The sequence below is a fragment of the Xiphophorus couchianus genome, chromosome 23, assembly GCF_001444195.1.
Source record: "Xiphophorus couchianus chromosome 23, X_couchianus-1.0, whole genome shotgun sequence".
NCBI lineage: Eukaryota > Metazoa > Chordata > Actinopteri > Cyprinodontiformes > Poeciliidae > Xiphophorus > Xiphophorus couchianus.
The window spans coordinates 15,208,476-15,223,175 of NC_040250.1; the positions used below are offsets into that span (position 1 = coordinate 15,208,476).

Sequence of the window (14,700 nt, forward strand, 5' to 3'; positions counted from 1 at the left end):
GCTTTTTTACTTATTCTCTTATTGCAAACGACAAAGAGCCTTGCTGTGACGTCTGTTCAACAATGGACTTTCTTCCTGCTACTCTTCACTCCCAGTTAGCGACACAGAATGATGCTGCACTTTTAAGACTTTTGCTTGTGAAAGTTGTCTCATTTTCTTTCCAGTTTATTGTTAGCTGTATGTGTTGTTCTTTCACATAAAATGCAAATAAAATACACTACATTTATTGTTTTAACGCAAAAATGTGATAAAGATAGAGAACTATTAAAACCTCAAATGGCAAGTTTAGCTTTCTAAACAGGGAATGAGTATTTTAAAAAATTGCATCATTCACTGAAGAAGAATGACTGAAATTGTTGAATTTCCATAAAATGCTGCAAAGGGATGATCATTATAATGATTCTTTGATTCCTGACTTTTCACGTAGTCAACCAGAAGTTTAATAACGACATGCACAAAAGCATACACATAATCTGAATTATATCTGCAGGGGATAGAGCCTCCTGGAAAACCTTTCTCAGTGAAACCATCACTTAAAACAAACGTCTCATCCGGTGATGTTTGGCTTTTAAAAGCCACACTCCAAACCACCTTCCTCTCAGACTTTGGGGATTTGTTTGAAACCATTGTCTCTGCAGCGTTGGCCTTCTAAACACGCTCACCCAAACCCAACTGACTGGTTAAATTGGCTAATGTGCTCCAGCATGCACACATCCAGTGGGAATACCTTGAGCAAGACGGCTCTAAAAGCTCGCTTCACATTCTCCAGCGTAATGAGTTGAGGAGGGTTAATGAGCTGCAGGCCTACAGGCAGAAATTTGTTGAATGCTGATATGTCTTTCCTGATGAAGGAAATGTTTTATACGATTCCATGTTTTAAAAAACCCCAAATAAGGCAAATTTAGCATCTCGTTTTAATTTATGGATTGTCTGATGACATTTTTCAATCATCTTTTCTTTCAGTTGCTTTAAAGGATATTCAAAAATGTGTCTCAGATCAGAATAGAAATAATGTAGAGATAAGATGTAAATATGTAAATACATATGTACAGATGTAAATACTTTAAATCATGAGATTTAAGCTGCATATTTAGGTGTTAAATAAAATCCAGTCAGATCGCTCTGATGAAACTCCAGCAGCTGATTGGCTGGCTGATGTGAACTTTCTATTGGTTAGCATTGATCCTACCAAAATCTGTACTGTATGCCCTTCATTACAACACAAATACAAAAACTTGTGCAAGTTTTATTTACTGAAAAATGTGATAATATGCCTTACGTCTACCAGGTTACATGTTTTTTTATCTTATGTAAATCCCAAAGATGTGTTGTCCGTTTGAATTCAGCATCCTTTACTCTGATGCCGTCCATCTCTGTCCTCTGATTGGACCACAGGTATAAATGTGTCCACAGAGACACATTCAGGAGGATCCCTGAATTTTTTTCAGGTTTATAAAATCCCCTACAAAAAATAATCCATTAAGGTCCCTGAATCAACAATCTCACACCAACAACATATTTGATAGTTTAAGTTTGGTCCCGTTTGGTTAAGGTGAATAAGTCCAAATAATTTGTATTTTATTAGAAACATATCGAGGCAGTCGAGGAGCTTTAGGAAAACACAAAACATAAAGACCAAAACCCCAAGAATTTATTGAAAAATTCTGCATTTATTTTGACCTGAAAACAACAAAAAAGACATTTTTTAAAGAGCACTACACAAGAGGAACAAAAATTGATCCCCCTTTACATTGAAAAGCTAATAACTCCTACAATCCTCGGTGCTATGCAGCTAACAAACATTCCCGTAGGTTCAACAATCTCATTATTTCACCGAGCCGTCAGGAGGAGACGAGCTCAAATATCAGCGCAGATTGGTTTCCAGACGTAGTCACAAAGTACGTGATTGTACTTTTAAAATTAAATGTGCTGAAGAAAAAGGTACAACTCAAGTTTGTTGATTGGTTTGAAATCAACGGTAAAAACAGTTGGTCCTGGGTCTGTGGGTGTGATCAGTGTCTCTTCAGTCAGACTCTTCCTCTGAGCTGGCAGGAGTGGATACAGCTTCCTCCTCCTCTTCCTCCTCTGACTCCTGGTTGAATAAAACATTTCAGTAAGAACCACTGGGGTTGATTCATCTGTTATCATAGTGAAGATTTTAAAAGAAATTGTTGAATCGGAGGCTCAAAGTAAACTTTAATTAAAAACTTATTTCATTTCGTTCAAAAATACTTTATCAGAAAGGGAAATTTAAATGTTAGCTCATATTATTCAAGTTTCTTCAAAAAGTCATTGCGGATGCACAAAGGTGAAAAAACTCTGCCAACAAGAAATAAAAATAAATAAACATCAGTAAAACAGGGAAATGTATTCAAGAAGTCAAGCAGAAAATGGCAACTCCAGTCAAACAGGAAATTGCGCTGAGTTTCCCAAACAATTTGTTGTGAAAACAACTTTAGGTGAGATATTGATGTCAATTGATGCTTAATTAGTCTAAGACCAAAGTATCTGTCCTACAATGTGTTTGGTGAGTTAAGTGAGACACAAATATTCAACTGAAAGTTAGACATGTTGCTGAAGAAATGCTGGATGTTACTGAACTCTAGTGACTGAAAGTTTGTAATAGTGACATATAATCTAACAGAACTCAGATCGACTTCTTCAAAAAACTCCAGTCTGGAAATCCAAACAGCTCCTCTGTCATCAAACAGCAAAGAAAACAGCCACTAAATTTGACTAGAGCGATGCGTTTTGAGTGGCTACACAAATTTCACAAATACAAGAGGAAAACATGTATATGTGCTTCTAGGGAAGTTGTTGAAACTTAGAAAGAAAATCAATCATAAATCTCTTTCATCTGTTAGTCAGAATTACTTTGCTGTTATCACAGCGATGTTTGAAAATTGTGGCTTTTTCTTTTTGTTTTGAATCAATGCTTCTTTATGCTAATAGTATCCATGATCGGTTTTACCTTCTTCTTCCTCTTCTTCTTGGATTTGCTCTTGTGGTCGGAGTCGGAGGAACTATCGTCGCTGGTCTCAATGAACTCTCGGCTCTTGAAGCTGTCGTTTCCTCCTCGTTCCTTTTCTTTCTCTCCACCGCTGGACTTTCTCGTCTTCTCATCCTTTTTTCCACCAGATTTTCTCTTCTCTCTAAACGGTCGGAGGCGTAAGAAGACAATTAGGGATGTAACACGAGCTTCTTTAGGGGAAAAAAAAAAAAGAGACACTGAAATAAAAGCCTTACTTCCTGGGACTGGAGGTCGATCCTCCTCCGCTTTCTTTGTATTCCTTCTTTAATTTGTCATATTGCCTCTTTGCCTCCCCTGCTTTTGTTTCCCATTCCTGAAAGAAACAGGAGTACAAGAAATCAGGGGTTTTGACTGAAGTGCTGCTCAATTAAAATATAAAATCTCTTCCAACAGGCCATGTCTCACCTCCTTCTCGTCTTTGTTCAGCTGTCTCCACATCTCTCCGGCCTTCTTGGATATCTCTGTGATGGAGATGCCGGGGTTCTCCGACTTGATGCGCTCGCGGCTGGAGTTTAGCCACAGCATGTAGGCGCTCATCGGCCTCTTGGGGCCGGCTTTGTCCTTCTGCTTCTTCTGCTCAGACACAAACAAAATAGAAATGTTGCTTTCATTGAGGACAATCTGAGACTTGGGAATATAGGTATTTTCTTTTGCTGCTTTCTCACCTCTTTGCGTGGTTTTCTTTCCTTTTTCTCTTTCACAACTTTGGCTTTTTTGGCCTTTTTCTTTGCGCTCTCGTCTTCGCTATCATCTCCTTCGTCGCTGCTGTCGCTGGCAGAAGCATTGCTGTCATACCTGATTGAAAGGCAAAACGTCAAATGAATCTGTGAAAATGCAAACGCTAGCTTCGATCTGAAGTTAAAAAAGTAAAAGCAAAGGCATTTACTCTTCTGCAATTTCCTCATCTTCCTCTCCAGGGTTGAAAGACTCGTCTAAGGCGAAAAACAGGAGCTTAGCCTTCTACTCTTCAAATTATTTCAAGGGTTCAGATACTGAATCGGTCACTTACCGCTTCCACTTCCGTCTGAATCGTCACTGTCGTTGCCCTCCTCCCGGATCTTTCCCTCAGCCTTCATCCTCTCCAGGTAGGCATCGTGCTGGTCTTCGTCAGAGTCGCTGTACTCATCGATTTTGCCCTTCATGCCCTGGAACCAAAACTCACAGTCAGGGAAACACCTCCACAAATCAACATAAAACAACTTAATATAGACTGTTTGCAGCTACAATCAGAGCCAACCCGGACCGTCTCTGGTTTTGTTGTTGGCAGAGATGCATCAACTAATCAGGATCCAAATGCAGCGCTTCCCCATGTATCATAAGGCTGGCGGGCTACCAGGCTTCACTTGCGCCTCCACCAGGCTAAGCATCGTTTGCTTATTTGTTACAGGGTTTTTTATACACCAGTGACGATGATAGCAAAGACAGGTTAAAGACTCTCTTTGGTGAATTGGTAGGAAGGGCAATGGAAACATAATATGGTCAGTATGTGAACACATATGGAGACTGATGTCAGGTGTCTTTATTCACCTGAACTCCATAACTACTGCCTGTCTCTACCAGTCTATAGGCTAACGCTAACTTCAGCGAATAAAGTGACAAGTCATGGATAAAAGATCAATTGAAGTGCAAAAAATTTATTTTAATTGTATTTTTTTATGTTTGCCTTTTTTAAGACTTTCTAGTTGGTACTTAGGTATTGTTAATGCCTTTGAATAAACACATAGCTACTCAGTTATATTTTTACATTTTCAGTCAACTTTAAACTTTTTAACTCAAATAACACGGAGGGTTGCTGGGTGACTGCCCTAGCGCTCCTACCACCAGGCTTAGCAAGATTTCCAGGGGAAAACCTGCTAATATGAACATTTTCCCCCTGATCCACGGGCCAAATACTAAAAAATCTGTTTTCCCACAGAGACTGGTACCGCTTCTCCTTAAAGGACATATTTAAATAAACGGTAAATGATGGGATCAGTCTGGTAAAGAGTACATTTGGTAATTGCAAAATTAGTTTTTAAAACCAAGTAAAAAAAAAAAAAAGAAAGTAAGTAAAACAGAAGCAACAGTGCAAGACCAGAGTACAGATAGGGACATTGTGCCTTTTAGAGAATTTCACTGTGCCTTGGCCAGATTTAAAATATACACATTACCCCCCCTATTTATAATAAAAATAATAATGCCTGCCATCAGAGCAGGAATCTTTAAAATTACATTTTAAACCCATTTTAAAGGGATTTTGCAGCTGTAATTTTACTTCACATCACCCAAGGTTTTACAGCCTGCACCTCTCTGGACCTTCTATAATGGTTCTAAATAGGTTTGGCTAAAAATAATAAGAAGCTATCCGATGTTTATAAATAGATATAATGCAGTTTTTTTTTAATAAAAAATGGCATTGAAGTTTCAGAATAGAATGAATCTAATAAGAAAAGCTTCCTGTTATTACAGGGTTTTTATACTTTTGACATAAGATCTTCATCTTGAGTAAATTAACTTAAGGTGCAAGTAAAAAGCCCGTTGGCTCAAGCTAATACTTCGTAGAAATGGAAACCAGTCGGGCTATTCTCTCCTCGCCCCCACACGGTCCGTCCCAGCTCCATGCATCTTTATCCACGGCCTTCTGGCTGACAGAAGCATCCAGTTAGGGAGGCGGCCATTAAAACATCAACAGGAAATGGAGAGGAGCTCCATTTGTTCTCATTGCCGTTCTCTGCCGACTCCATCACCATGGCGACAGATGATCGCAATGTGGGGAGAAACTTGGCGAAACTCTAAGCCAGCAGGAGCTCGTACTTGTCAGCAGAACGTTGCAGGTGGTGCAATCAACGCGGTCGAGTGTTAAACACCAAAAGCCCCCAGGCAGCACATTAGTCAGCACAATGCAAACACACAGAGTTATCAGAGTGATCAGCCTCATACACACCCTCCTCCAATCCACATGGCCCATGATTAGCAATAATTCATTTGAGATTCATCAAGTAATCTGACAAGATCATCCCCCAGAATCCTGCTTGGATCCATCAGCGGCACACCATGCAATCAGAAATCACTCCACACCAATCAACTCAGGTTCCTTCAGCCACACGAGGCGCCCGCAACCATACCCACCTTCTTCTACAGGGTTTACAGACACAGACACACAGGAGAAGGGTGACATGAATCAATATCTGTAAAGGAAAACTGCTCTAATGTTTTAATTTTACAAACTAGAATGAGTTCATTTCCTCATAAATTACCTCTTTGAAGCCTCTGTTCTTGATGTTGAGCTTCTTGGCATTAACAAAGTCAAACAGTTTGCCATATTCCTCCCTACAAAGAAAAAAAAAGACAAGGAGAATAATTTGGGTTTAATAAACCCAGATTTTGCAAAATGGAAAACAATAAATTAATATAGCCAGACATTCATTCTCAGACCACTGAAGAAAAGCTTTAACAGTAATTAAACAATGAGTAATTATGGTAATCCATAGTCGGGCTGCAGATGCTGATTATTTCAATAATCGATAAATTCTATTAATTATGCTGGCAATTGGATAAAAAAATAAACACATTCTGCAGAAATTTCATTTAACCACTTAACATTTTTAATACAATATTAAAAATACATTAAAAAATGCTGTTAATTCTTTTGTTAAATTAGAAATTTAAAATGTTTTTTGACTAACATTGAAGAGTTTGAAGCTTAAACGATTCCACTTAGGAGTTCTGGGTAGAACATTTTTACAGACAAAGGCTTTTTTTTCCATCTTAACTGCAAGATGTATTTATTTTTTGTACAGTTTTGGCTTAATTACAGCTGAGTGTTTTGTTCTTTCAGCAAAAGGCCTTTTTAAGTCTGTATACTGCAGTTGGTGATTAACTGATTACTAAAACTGTTGACAGTTGTTTAAATAATCGATTAATCACAATTATTCCGATTAATTGTTTCAGCCCTAAAAAGAATTTATTTGATTTCCTGCCTACTTCAGCAGGTCAGCCGGTCTAACTAAAGCATCTTTCTCAAAATAATTGCTCATTTATCAAAACAGATCACACATTTGTGACGCTTTTCTATTGTTTAGATAGAAATTTTACAAAACGCTTTTAGATTCCCACCCCCATTTTTCAGCACAGCCCAACACAACAGGAACAAGTTCCAGAAAAATCTGATAACATAGAAAGTCTTTCAATAAACACTGAAGCCCCTTCCTCTTCTTCACCAGTGCAGCTGTCATCTTTCCACACAGCTGAAACCTGAAACACAGCGTGTGAATGAGGCGGCCTCACCTCTCGATGCTGCTGAACGTGTACTGGTTTCCTTGCTTGGTCTCGATCTCAAAGTCAAAGGACCGCGTCGTGGTGGTGCCTCTGGCGAAGTTGACGCAGGAGATTTCCTCAAAGCGCAGGTGAACCGGGGGCTTGTGGACGTAGATGAAGCCCCTTTCCAGAGGGTAGAGGAGGCCTGAAGACGCCTTGTAGGAGCAGGTGATGCACTGAGCGCCGGAGTGGCTGTGGAGGAGAAGAGGGTCTTATTAAGATTTATTTGTTATGAAATAAAATCTTCCAAAAAGAGTGAGATGCATCCTACCCTTGGAAGTTTCCAGGCACAGTGATTTTGCGGTTGACCAGGGCCTTCATCACCCTGCTGACCATCTCATAAAGAGACCCAGACATGTTTTTACTGAGTTTGCCCTCGAAGCGTTTTTCCACATCCTCCCTGTGGTAGAGTTGGCAGGGGAAAAAAAACTGTCTGAATGCAAATATTTGATGGGATTTCTGAGAAGAAAATTAAAGAGGCTATCACACTGGTAAAGCTGTTTCTGCTTTACCAGAAACAGCTTTAAAAGCATAATAAAAGCTCTAAAAACCATAAAAGAGCTCCTTAAAGGCTTTTGGTGCCACCTAGTGGAAAGCATGAAGATAGTAAAGAAAGCCTTGCAAAAAGTATCCACAGCCATCGAACTTTTCCACATTTTTTTATGTTACAACCAAAAAGTTATTTTTTTTTATCCACAAATAAAAATCAACAAAGCGACTCTTTTACAGACCTAAATCCTACAAAGGTGTAAATAGAAAAAACATTTTATTAATAAAAATAAAATAAGCAATGTTTTAATAAATACTAATTTAAACATACACATGTTTTTTTTACCAGTAACACATAAAAAATATCTTAAAACTGGTGAAAAGCTTTTGTTATATATTAAAATAAAAGTGTATATGCCACACTTTTCATTCATTTGTAAAAAAAAAAAAAAAAAGAAAACAAAAGAAACTTTGAAAAACCAATTTTATTGCCTTTCAGTGTTGCTTTGTAATGTGACAAAACGTGGAAAGGCTTGTGTGTATTTTACAAGATTATATTTATTTTAATGATCCATCTTCAGGGTTGTGGCAATAAAGATCAGCCTTCTCCTAACGTACTCACTCGCTCATGTTGAGGGTTAGGTTGATATCCTCTTCCTTAGAAAAAAGCAGAATGAGGAAGTGATAACGCGTCTGACCCTGCTTGATGGGAGGATCCAGACTGATCTATGAAGACAAACAGGGAAGGTGAGAAACATCAGAGTGAAGTGAAACTTCAGGACAGAAATACTAGAAACCTGGAAAAGAGAAGAGAGACGTTCACTCACCACAAAGAACATCTGCCGCTGATCCTTGTGAGGCAGCAGGAAGAGTCGCAGCACGGTGGTGTAGGGAATCTTGTAGTCGAAGGTTTTACCGTGCAAGTGGAGGAATGTCGGATAGATCCGAATATCATATCTGTAAGAATAGGCCAAAAGAGAAATGAAAGAAAAAATAAATAAATAAAAAACACATTTTAAAAGTCATTTTTTATTCCGTTTATAAGTATGTTTTATTTGTTGCTTTAAAGGCTGTATCCTGTGACATATTTTTGTTTTTTTGTTCATTTTAAACCAAAAAGAAGATATATGAGGAAAGCATACAACCAACAAGATAGTCTGCGTTATCCATTTGGAAAAATAAGAAGTAGAAAACAACAAAAATGTTATTCTTTTGAGCTTGAGAGCATATATTTAGGAGCTAAAGGAGACTAAAACACATAAGTCTAGTCAAGGAGTAATGCATTAATCGGTGAAAACACCAAACCGAAAACTCTTGATTGGTGAAATGTTAAAATCAAGTGGGAAATCAAATATAAATAAAATGGTTGCTTTTGTTCAGCATGACACGTTTATCCTGATACGTTTTTATCACTATGTGGGAATCTGAAATGATCGTTTTGTTGGTCTCCTACCTTCCTCTGGGCGTGAGACACTGAAGCTCCTTGAAGATACAAACAGCGTCTCCTGTGGCCTGAATGACATCAGCCTTTGACAAAACGTTCTGGGCAAACGCCTGGAGGAAACAAAACACACAAGCCATTTAATGTTACCATCAACGTTCATAAAGCCAAATTAGTTCCCAGAACCGCTTTTCAATAACCATTAAAAAATGTTAGTGATCCAGCATCACCTCCACAGGGTCTTGTCGTTCGTCAGTCTGACTGGGCGGGACGTAGAATCGGACCTCCATGAGAGAAACCTCGGTGTCGTCGTTCTGGTGGAACTCCAGTGTGACTTCGTTCTTCCCAGTGGCACACTGGGAAACGTTGGACAGAGGGATCTCGAACGCTGTGTGGTCGTTGATATCAAACGACAGCAGCGGTCCTGAGAAAAGAGCGAGTCTCTTTCAACTTTGAATAATCACAGTCATCCAGGAGGTGCTGTATTATATTTGAAATTTCCATGCTTCCCCAGACTCAAATTTATAGATTTTTCTGGACACTTACTGAAAAAAAATTATTGATTTTATTATCCATAAGTCATGAAACAACAAAGTTTCCAGTGCAACACTCCGGTAACCATCTATGTCGATGTATGGATATGGATTTAAAAACAAATAAACCTGAATTAAACTATTCCTTAAGAAAGACAGTTTCCTTTATAATCATTAATATCTTTGCTTTGCTTGGCCTTTACTTTTGTCCAGTTAACAAACCACAGGTCTATTTTTGACATGATGACATAAGAGTATATGTAAACACCAAAAGAGATGAAAATGAGACGGAAAAGAGAATAAAGTTTGACGGGTCAAACATTTCTCCATATTCTAATTTTCTGGGTTTCCAGATGTTTAAGGACTGTGTAGAAACAAAGTGTATTTGACTTCAGTGACTCTGTGCCGGCTTGTTTACCTGAGAACTTGGCCGTCCCCCAGTTCCAGCCCTTCACAGACATGTCCTTCTCTGACAAGTCCATCTTGTAGTTCGACTTGAAAAACTCTGATAGCTTCTCAAAGTCCTGCAGAACGAAAAATAAAACAGCAAAGAAACAGAAAGATGAGAGGCGTAAACGGTAGACGGAGAAGTCCTGACAGACTTCGCGGTGAACGGGTCAGAGCCCATTAAAACACGGCCTAGAAGGAAGCAGGAATGGCGGATAATTAATCACAATGTGATTGGGACTGTGCCGCCGGGGAACACAGGAGATGAATGTAATCCATCCGCCTCGTCTGTACTCCGACAATCAGCTCGTTTATTTATCCTGCAGGCCAGCTTACAACTGGAGAGGACGCACACACAGCGACAAACACATGGTCACTGAAACACACACACACAATCCCAGCAGTACAAACACATGTGGAAGTGATTGTGGGAGCAAGTGTGCGTAGAGAGGAATCAGATAATTTACGCACCTGGGTATCTGCCTGTCCATAGAGTTATTAGAGCCAATTAGAGTGTGTGTGTGGGCGTGTGTGTGTACACTAAAGGTCATAAGGATATTTGTTGATCTGGATTAAAGAACTGTTTGTACCATCTGTAAATAAACGTGTGAATACGTAAAATCGGGAGTTGCTGTTTTGCAGAAGCCAATTTAATAAGAACAAACACACACATCTCATTTCCATCACAGATATAAACATTCACTTACACAACATCACTACATCCTCTGTGTTTTAGGTTTCAAAGACTTTCTTCGAATCTCTTAAAGACATTTTTTGGACTGTGGCTCTATTTTTGCTGCTACTTTTTATCCACTCCTGGTACCAAACAATGAAGAAGATAAACAGAACAGGCAGACAAGAGAAGTGACAGCGCTGAAAAACAATGTGTCCTCCAGTGTTCACAAAAACATTTGAACTACGACTGCCAAACTGGTAGATGTGAGACTGTCTCTCATGAAGGACATTTTTGAAACACACTGGACAATTTACACGCATGCTGCTGATTCGTATTTAGTTTAGTAGTGTGTATTGTGGTGACCTCTGACATTTTCATATTTTACACTGGACTTTAAACATTGTAGATGAGGATTTTATACATACAACAAATTACTGCGGTTATTGTTACAGTGTTTGAAGAAGGTAGTGATGATAGATGATTGTGAGCTTTGATGAAGAGGACTTTGAGATGAAACTGCAAGAAATAGAGGATTTCTTTACTTCTGATAGTGTCTTTTTTAACTCAAGCTCTACAGTAACTTCATACTTTGACTTTTACTACCCTGATGTCCTTACCTGATGTAAATTTCATACCAACGTGCTAAAGCTGATGGAAAACAATGGAGAACACCATGAGGGTACAGAGGAAAATGTTGTAATTGCAAAATCACCATTATTATTTTAATATCAGACAGCTCTGCCAAAAAATAAGCTACCTACTAAAGAATAGTTGCTGCTTTGATGGAAACATTAAATATTGATTGGGCACAAACAGAACGGGAACCAAAGAGATTTCATTGCTAAGCCTGAGCAGAAGTAATGAAGGAGCCGTCAGCCTCCTGAAGACGATCGCAGCTCAGCGATTCGACACTCTCTGGCAGTGATTCACCATCTTCCTCAGGACATTTCACAGGGACGGATAAATCAAACTGTCTGCTCCGCACGCCAGCAGCTAAATCTCTCGCCAATTCTCAATTACCAACATTAACTGTGGTATAATAAACAATGACATCACGGCTTTTCCCCCAAAACCAGAGGATCTATATTCCACCAAAAATATGCTGATTAACCCCAGGAGACAGTCGCAGCCTGCAGGTTGTACCCACACCCTCATCCCTGTGTTACAGTTACATCCTGACGTTCTCCATACACTCAGAGAAAAGACTATTTAAAACAATGTTGAGATACAAAAGAACAATGATTTTTTTTTTCTCACCATCTTGTTTTCTGAGCTAAATTGCTCCAGTGAATTGACATAAACACCGACTCAGGAGAGTTGATGATTGCATTGTTTATGAACCATGCATACTGGCGCTGGTTTCCCTCATTAATCCCATTAGGGGTTTGAGGAGAGAAGCCGACTGATTCACAGGACTCTTACAGAAACCCACACGCACTTAGCGCCAGTCAAATGGCAGCCCTTTTCACACCAAGCACACTGGAGTTTATCTGTCGAAAACAACAGGGAAAGAACGGGAGCTGTTTATCAGACGGCACTTTAAAACCCGAGCCTCCTTTATCAGGAGGAAAAGCCCATTCGTTCTGAGGAACATTTTTATTTCCCAGCAATATTAAAATGCAATAACTCCATCGGACTGAGTCATTTGGGAATGATTAGCTAAATACACACAGAAGCAGAGCTTACCGTGTCCCTGAAGCCGTCATATTTGTAGACGTGCCCCGTGCTGGTGCCGAGTTTGATGCCGTGGCCTAAACACACGCGCCTCCACTGCGCCTGGTTGAGCTCTCCGGCAGGGATGCTGTCCACCTTCCCAGTCTTGTTGTTCTTATAAACCACATTCTGTTTGCTGAAACGCAGCCGTCCGTCATTCTGCAGGGACACAACACAGATCTGGGTTTCTCTTTTCATAATACTCAAGAAGAGAGCAGATAAAAATTATCAAAGAAATTCACACTTCACTTTTAAAAACAACTTTAGCTGGCAAAAAGGTATATATATTTATGACAAATAATGAGGGGCATGAATCCTTTTGAAAGGCACTATAAGATTCGATCTAAACAGGTTAAAAACAAAATTAGGTTGTTTTTTAACTAGGGGGGTCATATAGTAAAAAGATGGTGCTCTTACGTACCCATGAGCCTTTGACCTCCTGATAGATCTCGTTGAACTCCAGCGTGTCCCCCATGTTGGCTGCAGGCGATGACTGATGCTCTACAGAGAGTCCGAGAACTGGATCAGATACACACATCCACAGATTATGGAAAGCACATGTGCTACTTCAAAACTCGAGTCAGAAGACGTCAAGATATATTTATCACAACTGACTCAAAAGCTTTAAGTGAGCTTGTACACTAAGAAACGGCGGGGTAGTATCATTGCAATTACTGTTAATATAAAGGAGGAGTTTTTCCTATGTAATTAGTTTTCACTGTAGTGAAATTGAGCTGTAGCACAGTTTTGTATTTTCCAGGAGCAGAATAAAGGCTAGGCTAGCTGAAAATACTTGAGGTGCACTTCTTTTGTGTTAAAATGCTTGATGGGCTCCAGCAATCTTAAAAGAAGTAAACGACACGCGCTACAACACCGCCCAGCAGAGGCACGCCGAGCATTTAATCTAGCGCCCGGACAGAGCAAGGCCGGCATGAGGAAAACAAATCGCGATTCAAAAGGTTTAAACGTCAAACAAAAGCACTCAAAATAAACCTCACAAGCGCTTTGCGATCTCCGCTGCCTCACAATAACCACTGACCCCACTTCTATCTAAAACAGAAAATACCGTATGAAAACGTGAAACCTTACAATCACTGACGAGCCTCTGTTTCCCGCGTGTAGCATCAGGAGCTAGCGCTACGTCACGGGAAGTGGCAAGCGGTGTTTGTATCTGTGTCCGGCTAAGTAAAAAAATTTTTTTTATTGGTTTATCTATATATTAAAAAACGTGTAATGAAATGTTTTGAAAGCAACTATATGTTGTAAGTAAATTACTGGTTTACTCAAATTTGACAATAAAAAGACGGAAGGGAGTTTGCGCAGATCATAACTGACAACAGTAACAACCAACTGCCACAAGAGGGCGCACAATGATTCTGGTAAGAACTCCATATCTTCCCAAACTGCATATTTTGACCCAAAAGAACTTTAAATACAAAGTGCGAAGAGGCGCGACTAGTTTTAATGTATATTATTATTATTAATAATAATAATCAAACGTACTATGCCCTAACTCGTTGCATAAACAAATACACAATTGAATTTTTATAAGTTTAAGAACAGAGCAGTGTTCTTCAGGGTCTTGACAAGATTAACCTGCTGGGATAGAAAGAACAACTGTGTGGCCAGTGGAGTTCTATATTATATTCTGTCTTCATTAAACACATAGAAGAATGCAATAAAAAAGTGAAAAGACTAAACACAAGCAGTAAACTAACCAACTAAATAGAACAGGCTGAATAGAGGGCCTGAAGGCCTGTCTTAAATCATAACCCATTTAAGGCTCCCACTCTGTCAAGTAAGATTATACTTTCAGTGCTGCGCTCTCCCAAATAAATCTCCTGTTCCATAAAAAACAAGAATTGAGTCCCAGGTCTCCTCTTTGCTCCGAATAATCCAGCCCTGAGGATCTCGACTGTCAGCTCAAATAAGTAGGCCACTTTATTCAAACTCATTCACCGCTTGACTTTAACGGGTTTTTGGATCTCGGCTTGATTAAGGAGGATTTTTACAAAAAAAAAAAAAAAGTCTGTGGGGATTATTTGCATGAACGCGCAAATATATAGGCGGATAT

At 39.3% G+C, this 14,700-nt stretch overlaps 1 protein-coding gene across 5 annotated transcripts; it reads right to left on the minus strand.

The window, feature by feature from the left end:
- Positions 1–1,650: 1,650 nt before the first annotated feature.
- Positions 1,651–13,796, minus strand: ssrp1a (structure specific recognition protein 1a). Of its 5 annotated transcripts, none has more exons than XM_028009369.1 (19): positions 13,716–13,796; positions 13,048–13,127; positions 12,600–12,785; positions 10,209–10,314; positions 9,488–9,681; positions 9,270–9,370; positions 8,644–8,773; positions 8,439–8,542; positions 7,599–7,727; positions 7,298–7,519; positions 6,268–6,340; positions 6,140–6,145; positions 4,041–4,176; positions 3,918–3,963; positions 3,697–3,826; positions 3,437–3,604; positions 3,247–3,344; positions 2,972–3,152; positions 1,651–2,092 (listed from the first exon to the last, which is right to left on the minus strand). In XM_028009369.1, the coding sequence occupies exons 2-19, from the start codon at positions 13,099–13,101 to the stop codon at positions 2,024–2,026; spliced, it is 2,133 nt and encodes a 710-aa protein (XP_027865170.1). In that variant the 5' UTR covers positions 13,102–13,127; positions 13,716–13,796; the 3' UTR covers positions 1,651–2,023. The 5 variants fall into 5 exon arrangements, with proteins under 5 accessions (XP_027865170.1, XP_027865169.1, XP_027865168.1 ...); XM_028009368.1 differs by having other exon boundaries at positions 13,048–13,145; positions 13,716–13,775; XM_028009367.1 differs by having other exon boundaries at positions 13,730–13,748.
- Between the last annotated feature and the right edge of the window lie 904 nt (positions 13,797–14,700).

Bases quoted from the DNA above. Each gene is read 5' to 3' on its own strand.
- ssrp1a (XM_028009369.1), bottom strand. From the start codon at position 13,101: ATGGGGGACACGCTGGAGTTCAACGAGATCTATCAGGAGGTCAAAGGC. The intron at 8,774-9,269 runs GTAGGAGACCAA...CTATTCTTACAG, and splicing joins TGTCTCACGCCCAGAGGAAG to ATATGATATTCGGATCTATC. The intron at 3,964-4,040 runs GTAAGTGACCGA...TTTTCGCCTTAG, and splicing joins TTCAGACGGAAGTGGAAGCG to ACGAGTCTTTCAACCCTGGA.